Source organism: Pleuronectes platessa, chromosome 11 (genome assembly GCF_947347685.1).
Source record: "Pleuronectes platessa chromosome 11, fPlePla1.1, whole genome shotgun sequence".
NCBI lineage: Eukaryota > Metazoa > Chordata > Actinopteri > Pleuronectiformes > Pleuronectidae > Pleuronectes > Pleuronectes platessa.
The window spans coordinates 5,789,425-5,800,760 of NC_070636.1; the positions used below are offsets into that span (position 1 = coordinate 5,789,425).

The 11,336-nt window shown below is 46.7% G+C and overlaps 1 protein-coding gene across 1 annotated transcript in view; it reads right to left on the reverse strand.

Annotated features, from left to right (window-relative positions):
- The window catches only part of grin3ba (glutamate receptor, ionotropic, N-methyl-D-aspartate 3Ba), a 74,331-nt gene that overhangs the window by 33,653 nt on the left and 29,342 nt on the right, over positions 1-11,336 (reverse strand). The window contains exons 2-4 of the mRNA XM_053435401.1: positions 7,178-7,878; positions 1,731-2,227; positions 205-476 (exon numbers count right to left, since the gene is read on the reverse strand). Coding sequence (XP_053291376.1) covers positions 205-476; positions 1,731-2,227; positions 7,178-7,878 — 1,470 coding nt within the window. The remainder of the gene's footprint in view (positions 1-204; positions 477-1,730; positions 2,228-7,177; positions 7,879-11,336) is intronic.

An 11,336-nucleotide genomic window follows, 5' to 3' on the forward strand; every position in this document is an offset into this window, starting at 1 on the left:
AAATCATACTGGTGTCTGCCCGGGGGGGGGGGGGAGGGGAGAGAGAGAATTGACAAATCAAAGTAACGTTGTACACTGCAACACTGCCACTGACTCACAATGCAGTATTCTTTTTTATTCTTCTTTTTTACTACATGCCCTCTGTCTTCTACAGTCATTAAAATGCAAGCTCTAACTAATGATGACTTTAGGCGGCGGTGGTACCAGGATGCCCAGGCTGGTGGAGTAGAAGGGAGAAGTGAAATCGATGACTCGGCTCCTCGCAGAATTGATGGAAAAGGAGCTGACGGCCATATCAGCCGTCCCGCCCAGCAGGTCCCCGACCAGCCCCGTCCAGCGTCCCGTCCCGCTCAGCGCCCCGTACTTCCCGTCGCCCACGATGTAGAGGTCGAAGGTGAAGCCCATGTCTTCGGCCAGCTTCTCTAGCAAGTCAATGCAGTAGCCGTAGCAGCACTTCCTCAGGTCCTCCGGCAGTTCTGCAAGGAAAGGAGGGATGACGGTGTGAATATCTATTTGGATTTTCTAATGAATGCATTGGAACTTTAACAATTCAGAAGTTTTTTTATTTTAATAACTTCAGAATCAACATTAGCTCGCATTAAATCTAGTCAACAAGCTGGAGATGCTGTGATGTTATATTTCTAATTCTTTATCTCGTGTTGTAGTTTAGATTTTCCATGTGCTGATTCAAGCCAGCGAATCAGGACCAGCGATGTGTGCAATTAGGGAACTAAATGATTTAACAGTGCTAATCAGTACCAGAAAAACTAGTTTATGATAATCTTTCACAAAAGGTCCGGAGCAGGTTAACTGTTGCATCTGTTGCGCCGCCACCTGCCACTAGCCAGTGCTGCTGTCCTGGCAGACGGCAGCGCCCCCCCACCCCCCACCCCCCTCCTCTCCCTGTGCTACTGCCCAGACGTTGTAAACCACCAAAGTGGAACGTGGGGACAGATGACATCTCATAAAGCCGCCATGGTTTGGCAGCATTCTGACACAAAAAAAAATGAAAATAAAGTTCTGTGGAGGCTGAGTCAGAATAAGCTGGTATATGACCAATTGACCAGAGCAATGCATGAACCCATTGAGCACAGGCATGTGGATGTTAGCCTGCTAGGGGAGGACAACTACTGGCGAACCAACATCAAATGATTAACTTGCAGATGCGGTGATTCCAAATGAATTGTACTCGTCTTAACAAAATGTAAGTTTCCATTCAATAATAAGAATACTCCTACTTAGGATTCCTTGTGTTCTACTGCGATACACTGGTACGTGTGTTGTAGACCAATACACCTTTAATCCTCTTCATTCAGGAAATAAAGTTCCCTTGATCCCCTGAGGTTGTATTTCCCACACAGGAGTCTGAAACAAATTCTCAGCTCAGACTTTAACATCTGAAATGACGACTCTCTGCACAGAAGATTACATATGAACGCAAAACACACAATATGCACAGTAATGTATTGTGCCGGACCGCCGTCAACTCGGGTATGACCTTATTCCCAGCTCCCTTATTGATTTTTACTTTTTTTATACTAAAATCCTCTTCAATCTTGAGGAGGATCAGTACAGGCATTTAAGAAGCTTAGAGATTACTTTAAAAAAGACTCATGCGTGTCCTCCTACAAGTTCAAATGAGGTAGAGTTAAATCAAATCAAGAGTTCTAGGGCAGAGCGGTACTTCACCACCACAGCGTTCTCGGGACAAATGCCAAAACCGAACTCACCGCTGCCCTCCCAGTCTGTGGCTGAAGCGTTCGGGTTGTGCAGCTGGTTGAAGAGGCTTTGGATTATGTCAGACCGGTTGGTTCTGGGGTCCAGACAGAGCTGACCAGCTGGACACAATCCATCCTCATCCACCTCCCGTGTGAAAACGAATGGGTGCTCCACCAGGGTCACCACGCGCAGGCGGTGTTTCTCGATGGGAAGTCCCGGCCTCCAGCGGCCTCCGATGTGGCCGTCCCCCTGGCCGTCCCCTCCCCTCACCCCTGCCCCGAGACCTTGTCCTTGGCTGCCCCCTAACCCCCCCACCAGCCCGAGGATCCCTCCCTCTAACTCCAGTCGGCCTCTGGTCCACTGGCCGACAGTAACCCAGGCGGGCTGGCCCAGAGCGCCCCTCTTCAGGCTCCATACGTGGAACAGCTGCGAGGAGAGGACCCGAGAGAGGCCGGCGTCCACCTGGATCAGGCCCGTGGCTCCGGTGAAGGAGGTGTTGGAGAGAAATCTCAAGGAACAGAAAGAAAGGGGCAGAGTATAAGAAAAACTGAGGGGGGAATAAATGCAATAACAACTGTTGGGGTGTTTCAAAAATGTAGCCTGTAATAAAGAGCACCGCTAAATCCGCCAGATGAAGAATAAAAACAGAGAAAAGGTTAAAGACTGGTGCAGACAGAACTGCTCTGGTTGTGCAGCTTTAGCAAGTCTAGTCTCAGATGGATAATTGCATCTCCCAGAAAGTCATAATTAAAAGTTAATGCAGTGCAGAGAGGATCCACTCCTATCTGCGAGTCCATACAGACATTCATTGCTATTCGTCTCACTTGCCCGGTGACCCGCATTGGTCTTTACGGCAGAATAAATTAGGGAGAGCAATCCCCGTTCGTACATAAATCTGCCCCGGACTCTTGAACCAGGCGAGGATTGTTAGCTCACGTCTCCATTCGATCACGTGGACGTCCTATAGGTGAAGTTTCAAACATGGGAGGCAGACAGGTGCTGTTTGATCACGTCTTGGTAGGTGGGGGGTTGTCAGGGGGTCAGTGTGAATCATAGGGGTTGTTTAAATGTTAAAGTTGCAGGGATCACTGCTTTTCGCTGGGTGTTGAACCGTGCCGCGCCTGCAGAAATGGCAAGTTTCCCTTCCTGTTAATGGGAAAGGGTGGTCAAGCCGAAGCCTTTTCTCAGAGCAGAAAAAGCTGCTTTTCCCTCTTACGCTCTGTTTTATTCTCCCCCCCCCCCCCCCCCCCCCGCCCCTCCCCTTCTCCAATTTATTTGTATGAGTTGATGAGAATAGATTGTAACGGCCGCTGGAAGAACTTTCTCCATTAAATAGGGGGAAATGCGACGGTAAATGAAAAGACTAAACTGATTAGGAGGGTCATTAACTCTCATCCAAACAGACCAAAGCTTGTCTGCACCACCCAGAACAATATACCTGAACACAGATGTGAGGATCCGTGTGTTCCCACTCGTGCTCTTGTTCCGTATGCTTCACATTTTGATTTACTCCAACAGCCCCAATCCCTCCTCGCGCCACAATCCGAAGGAACCCTGATTTGAAAGTCATTCCCATTCCATCCCGCGTTAACTTATGTTTCCTCATCAGCGGCTCCCTCTGTCTCTCTGACCATAAAGTGGAAGTGCTAGCCTTGCCCTGAGCCGAAATCACTCATGGTAATAGCACGGGCTGAATCATCATATCCCAAAGACAGCAGATTCATCAAGCCAACCCACTCTAGACTCATATACTATCGTGTAGTGGCTGCAGCTGTCCGCCACCGCATAGTATATATAAAGACATTAACCAAGGGCTTCACTTTACAGCTGTTATCGGAGCGGAGAAGTGCGAAGCTCCCTGTGAGACGCTTTTGGATTCAGTCCCACTTAGAAAGATCGTGACGGGAGAGAGACAAAAAAAAAAACAAAGAGAACGACTGGATGTTTTCAAGCAGCATAAACTTTTAGCGATGTGGGTTCTGTGGTTTGTTGTGTTGCGTCAGGCCAGAGGCTGAGTTTTAAAGAATGAGCGTGGACGTCGGGGAGCAGGTTGATGAGTCACGAGATCGATGGCAGCCGCTCGCTAATACCTGGCGGGTAAATGATGACTCCATAAGAGAGGCCCGGGCATGTGTCTCTCTCGCTTATCGCTCCATCTCCTTCAGTTCCAAGGAAAGTTTACTTGCGTCTGTGTCTTGCTGGTCTGACGCAGGATGATGCAAAGGCTCTTTCCTGTTTCAGGGGTTCAAATCTCGTCGGGGGAGATGGAATCAGTGATGAGCGGGACGGGCCCTGACTGACACATCTCACTCTGACACCAGCTGCGCTCCATCTCCGGCCCCCTCCAACTTTGTCGGTCCTTTCGCTCACATCCTTTTCCACCTGAGCTTCCTTTTCTTTGACTTTATTCTTATATTCTTTTAGTTTTTCCTCAGCATCCTCTGTCTTTCATCCCGTGTGTTTCTCTTTGACTATACTCTCTGATATATTTTTCAGAATAAGCACCCTGGTTTTTTGACTACATAAAAACAGACTGGTTTATCATAGATCCTCATTGCGCCAGTGCTTTGAAATGCAACACTGTTTATTTTATGTTCTCGCTCTTGTACTGTCTCATACCTTCCTCTCTCGCTTGTATCTCCAGACGTGCTCTCTCCCTCTCTCTCTCTCTCCCTCCCTGGCTCTACCCCTCCCTGCCTCCCTGGCTCTCCTCCTCGGGCATTGAGCTGTTAATTGCCTCGTCCATGTGGATGTCTCTCACTTCCTCCAGCTTTGTTAGGGTTCTCCGGAGCGGCGGCGTGTCTGGCTAATGCAGCGGAGGGATAAGAATCGGGGAGAACACCAGAGGGCAAAGACGTACGACCGGAACCTGTGTGAACAGTGCGGTGGAACGACCTCTTTTATCGGTCGCTCAAAGGCCAGAAACAAAGGTCACTGACACTACATGTGCAGGGCTCCATTATGAATAGTCAGGTCTGATGGTGCTGATTGGGTCCTAATAGGAAGATGGACTTTCTCTGGTTTCCTGATGGAATCTCAGTCCGTTTTAAAGAGGAGGGGTTTCTACACGGCAAACTGCAGCCAGTAGTTATTTAGACATTTCTTATTCAGGTTGTAAAATGAATAGTAGTAAATAAAAGGAGGATGTTTTATATGTACGCTATGGTTTTTCTGCAGTAGAACTTGTTTTGACTCTTTTTATGTTGTGTCGTTTTTGGAGTCTCCAAATGAAGAAAAACTTTTCATATTCCCATCAAATTTGAACTGTGAGTGAACACTTGTTAGTCAAAGTTCAGTAACTTTTAAAGTGACTGACTTCAGAGTGTCACCTTTCAAATGGGGACCCCCAGAGACGCATGCTCTCGAGGTGATTGGAGAGCAGGATTCAATTTATTTTGAGTTTATCTTGAAAAGGTGTTTTTGACTAATTTTACAGGAGTTAAAAAGCTGCAAATGTTAAGCTGAGGAAAACACACGGGGTGAACACAGAGTAGCTTCATCCTCGAGGAACCAATAATGTCTGCACACGATCTAAAGTCAATTCATCTAATGGTCGTTAAAATATTTCAGTCTGGAAGTGGCGGCCCGCCTGAGAATCACTGTCGTCCATTAGGCTGCGTTGCTCGTGCGGCTCACACTGAACAATTTAATCACATTAAAGCGAGGAAGAAGTTTTTCTCTTTAACAGCGAATGTCCAATGGTATTGCTTTTGCAACACAACTCCCACTCTGCTCGCTTTCAGCCTCTGGCCCTCCGTGCCAAATGGTTCTGGCATCCTAGAGTTCAGCTAAACAGCGAGAGGAGACACTGTAAGAGTCGAGCTCGTGATTAGGTGGGTGTTGTTAATGATCCCTCTCAGCTGGCAGGCGCCGTGTGGGTTCAATACTTCCTGTTGGAGCTCATCTCCAAGCACAAATCCTTCACTCATCAGAACCACATGACCACCGAAGTTGACATGCTCGCTGTTTGAGCCAGTGCAATATTTGAAAGTGAACCATGTCAACTGGTGGAAAGGAAATATTGGTTTCAAGCACATTGCTTCAGTCAGACTCTGACACATTTATCTTTAATAGAGGGCACAGAGTATAAATCTGAGTTTTTTGCTGTTTAAAAATAAATGTCATGATTTAGTTTTTTCTGCTTTAAATGTCAACGTTTAAAGTTACCTAGGCCAAGGTTTAGTCTGCATTTGTTTGTTTGTCTGTCTGTCTGTTAGAGAACAGGATTATGCAAAAAACGACTTAACGGATTACCACGAAACTTGGAATCTGTCAGGAGAGAAACCAGTCAATCGTGTTTTTTCCCCTTACTTTAACAATGCAATTAATGATAACTGATGGATCTTGATGAATAAAAATCAGACATGTTAAGGGGACTGATATTTATGAGTATTTTGTGCAAATCTAATAAAAGAACCTGGATCCAGTGAATTTAAAGGAGACTCAGCTTCAGAGCATAACTCACGATCTGCCACGTGTTTGGAGAAAGGTCATAAACTATGCAAGTCTGAGTTTTTGCTGGTTACAAATGTAAGAATTTTAATTGTTTTTTCTTTGATTGAAAACATTTATAGTTTAATTTCAAATTGCTTTTTTGTTCTGCCCGTGCACATGTTATCACAGAATGCACCTTGACAGAACACTATAAAGGCTGGAGGGAAAGAGGGCTTTTAAAAAGCTGCAGGTGTTGAAACCACGACAAACGGAAACAGATGAAACTCTAAAGTGAGGTCTGTATGCTGTAAAGACCCCCCCCCCCCACCACACTCAGTATGAAGCTACCACTTCACGCTGTAGAGGACGAACAAGTCAACCCGAGCGTCCGCTTGAATAAGTTGAGCAAACCGCCTCTTACCGAAATCTCCAAAGTGTGACCACAGGCGCCTTAATAGTTTGTCAGTGTTTATTTCATGTATCATTTAAATGGGAAGACTTTTCCGAGCTTGTCCAAATATTTAAGGTGCCCAGGAGTCATTTAAAAACATAAATTGGAGGCTAGCTTGGGAGCTGCAGGTGATACAGACACCAGTTATGGCCCCCTCCTGCCCGGATTGTACCGCAGCTAATCCGTCGCCTGAAGCCGTATGTAAAGTTTCTCAATCATCGACTCTCTCAAAGTTTTCTTGGACAAATCTCTACCCGCTGCGGGGTACTTCCCTGGAACTGACCCCGCTCTTAGTGCCACAGGCTTCAAAACGGACATTGTTTGACATATTTAAGTGTTGGTTCACCCAAATTGCAAAAGAATATTTAAAAACGGCTTTCTATAATGGGAAAAATTCGCTGTATGAAAAACACGGAGAGGTCAGAGGATCATCTGGAAGCAGGGTGACTTTCTAGAAGGAGCTGCTGCTGCTGTGGGCACAAACAATCTCTATCTTCTCGGGTGACTTACACTTAATCTCGATTTCAAGAATTGCTCGTCTCTAGTTCGATATGCGTGTTTAAGTGTGTTTACCTGGAAAGGTACTGTCCTGAAGAGGGCGCTTCATGGCGGTTTTCCATGTCATAACAGTTCACCATGTTCTGGATCAGTGCCAAGTCCGGTCTCACCAGGGTGGCCGCGGTGACCGCTCTGCCAATCAACTGCAAGGCGTCCCGAATGTAGAAACTGATTGGCTTGCGGCCGACCTCCCCGTAGGCCAGCAGCCCGAGGGGGCCTCCTAGAGTGTGCAGCGAGTCTGGAGACAAGGGGTATCCCATGATCCACTGGAGTGCTGGTAGGGATGGAGCGAGGCGCTGGGCGACCCGCAGGACGGAGGAGAGACACTCGGGGTCGGAGCCCAGGAGGAGAACCGAGGAGATAGGAGAGGGGGAGCGCAGGAAACGAGCAGAGAGAATCTTCAAAGCCTCTTCCTCCATCTGATCCTCCCTCCTCTCCTCGCTGGCCTCCCCTCTCCTCTCTCCGCCCCCTGTGATGCGGGTCAGGTTGATGATGTCCCACAAATGCCAGGTGGAGCCGCTGTGCCTCTGGAGGTGAGAGAGCAGCCCGTCGCCCCCTTCCTCCCAACCAGGGCAGATCACAGCCGCTCCTCCCCAGCTCCCTTCCCCCCGACGTCCTCTGTCTCTGTCTTCGTCTCCGCCCTGCAGGACCGCCAGCAGGAGGCTGCCCAGGGTGGACGGCGGCACTCGGGCCGACATCTGCAGGTGGAATCGGTTCTATCAGAGAGGACAGGAGCGAGGAGGTGGAAGAGTTGAGAGAACAAAACAACAAAGATGAAGGAATGGGGAGAAGAAAGTGAAAGGGCGCAGAAGAGAAATAGATGGAGCGGCGAACAATAAGCAAAGAAGGGGAGAAAAGGGAAAACAAGATCAAAACAGAGATTAATAGATATCGCCAGACCCAAACACCTCGGGGCTGAATAACTTGAAATCACATTAAACGCAGCTTTTACGAGCTCCAGTGTGCTGCGAAAACAATCCCGGCTGCTGCGGTAATTCACCACAACACCGATCAGAAATAATCAGTCACATTTGTTCATTATCTCTCCCCCTGAATGAGGAGCGTCGCGCCGATACAAACAAGGAGTCAATGATTCGCGCCTAATCTGCGGCATCACAGTTGGCTTGGCAAGACAACAGTGGCATCCACAGTTCATCCAGATGCCCGCGTTTCCAAACCCCGCCGAAAACACTGGCTTGTTTCATACTGTTCCAAAATGGATAACACTGTTGTCCTTGAATGCAGCTCACACAGATGGACCTACCCCCTCCTTCCTCTGGGGGCTTCTATCCATTTTTTCATCCTGCCGTGCTCAAGGCAAGGTTGGGGGGGGGGGGTGGGGGGGGAGGCTAACCTCCTTTTATACCGAGAGCTCAAAGTTAAGCTTAACATAACTTAAGATTTGCTTTGAATGGCTCAGCCTCATTGAACTCAGATGAAAGCTATAGCGCCACATACCGTGTTTGTAAACAACCCCTGGTATTAAGTTACACATTTCCAGCTTCCTGATATGCCGAAGTACATATACACACATTTACACCCAAAAAAACGCACGTAAAGTACTTAATTACATCTGTACAGTGAATGCATGGGGGGAAAACACTTGTGAAATACACACTCACAAGCCAACCTGTGTGTGTCTGAAGATTAGACATCTAAACCCAACTGCAGACCACACTCACTCACTCACTGGAATTCAAATGGGAATATCTCTCCTGAGACAACAAAGTAAACAGACCGACCCTCTGTTGAAACTCCTCCAGTCCCTAAAGAGAGATGAAACCTGCCGGGACACGGATGAATTAATGCAGCGTTGTGTGTTTCTCTTCCTGCGAGAGGCTAGGTGTGTGTCTGTGTGTGTGTGTTCGGGGACGAGCGAAGATAGGTCTCTTCGTTTGAACTCGATGGGGGGGCCGGGAAGGTGGCCTTGGTGGAAGGAAGGGAGGGAGAGAGGAGGGGAGGGTGGCGGCAAGACGGCACTGGATGGAAGAGAGGCTAAAGGTAGAAGGAGAAGCCGGTTGTGTGTGAGCGTTATTCTGCACATTGCCGTCAAGAATAAAAACTAATGTCATGCATATTTCGTCAAAAGGATTCAGAGAGCGACTCACATGACGATAGAAGATGAAAACTGAGCCCAGAGGCACCCGGAGGAATTATATGTAAATCTATATACGCCGTTTCTCTGGATATAATCTATCTGTGCCATCTATCCCTGACTTCATGTTAACGTGTGGCTCTATATGTCACCCAGGAAAGGACACATGGCTGCTAAAAGGAGACAAGACGAAGGACGCGTGCTGCAAAGAGCTTCTAAATTATGAATACACACTGAATATAGCTTGTTAGCAAACCAGGATGTTTCTTGTTGAATATATCATTGTCAAATTAATTGTTACAATGATCGTCTGTGGTACGTCGGCTGATTTCTGCCACCGTTATTTATCTTCCTGCTGACAATTATCGCTGTAACTTGCCCAAACTTAAATAGATTCTTCTACAATTTCATTTACATTCGAGTGTTTAGCTCGGGCTCTTATCTCAGAGCGACTCAAACGGAGCACGACAGTAGAATTACTTCAAGAGCGCGGACGTGAAAGTAATAATAATAAGCGCCGAGCTGGGGCATTAGAGAAACTTGTGAGTCAACTCTAAATTAGAGTGAATGGAGGAGGCAGGTGTAGGAGTCCTGTTGTGATCCTGAGGAGATAAAGGCGATATGAGCCTTTTCCCTGAAAGACACCAGTTTCCACCCGTGAGACGAGGAGCTGTTTTCAATGGAGGAGGCTTCTTAAAAAATTCTGCAAGCAATCAAACGTGACAAGCCCCAAAGTGGACGCAATGAAACTTAGAAAAAAGCACATCGCCAGAGTTATTGCCTATTACCACAGCAGTCACTTCTTGCCTGCATTGGAATGTTTCGGCACAATTAATTCCAGTGATATATTAGAGCAGTAACTCCCGAGGGAACATTTTCTGCCGCGGTTAGGTACAAATGCGATGTGCGGCACCGCCTTAAAAAGTTTGGTTCCAAGTGGTGGACATTAATAATAAGGCGACACAACACCGGGTAAAAAAGAGTTTCAAAGTAAACATGAAACCTAGAGCTCTGTGAAAACCTTGAACTAGGGATCGTTGGGTGTGTCGGGATTCACAACCCGTCCACACTAATGCGGATGTTTTGCAAAAAAAACTTTTTCCTCCACGTTTGGGCTTTAAGTGGCTAAAATTTAGATTTTTTACAAATTGGGAATTTGTAGATTTGAAACAAAACAATGACGTCAGAGCTTTTCTTGCGAAATCCCACTGTTGCTTTGGGTAATGAGCATTCGCCAGAAACAACAACAATGCACTATAAACAATATACCTGTTTCTCTACGAGTGTTTAGCACTTCACTTCACTTCATAACAAAGTAGATTCACTGCACCACATTAGCGAGATATGCAGGTATCTGTATCGTCCAATAATACTTGGACCAAAGTGTTCTTCCCTGGTATTTGACAGATCTGATGTAAACTTTATGCTTTTGTGTTCTTGAGATACAGTATTTCGTAAAATGAAGGTTGTGTGGACAGATATTCTGTCTTTCTCAGTTCAGAAAAGTATCTGCTGTAGACCAAGCAGAAGCATTAGCTCCAAATTAGGAGTATTAGGTGCTTATGTGAAGAGTGAACTTTGTTCAGCTGCTATTGCACTTGAAAAGAAACCATGTTTGCTTACGTGTGCCTGTTGTTGAGAACCTATTCAAACAGACAATGCCATGAATTAAAAAGGAAAATGCAGCCTCACTCATTTCAATGAGGGCCCTTTGTTGACGCAGTGTTGGTGCCAGTACAGAGGCTCTGGCACCAGAACGAGTCATCCATCAATAAAGTTGAAGTCTGCTCAACTTTTGCCAGAAAGCGCACACACACACCCCCCCTGTAGATGCCTGTCTAACAGTGAAGTTCCAAAGCTCTATTATGAACTGTTGTGATGAGACAACACAGTGGTTTAAGCCGGTATTATAGCTGTGCAGCTTAGAGGCGGCGGATTGACGCTGTAGCTTGTTCCTCAAACTCAAAACCACCTTGATCTGGAGGAAACATATTTATGAGTTTTTGATTTTTGCTCTTTGCTTTTGTGTCAAAGGTTTGCAAAGTTAAAATGCTTCAAATCTTAGGAAAGGGAAATCCT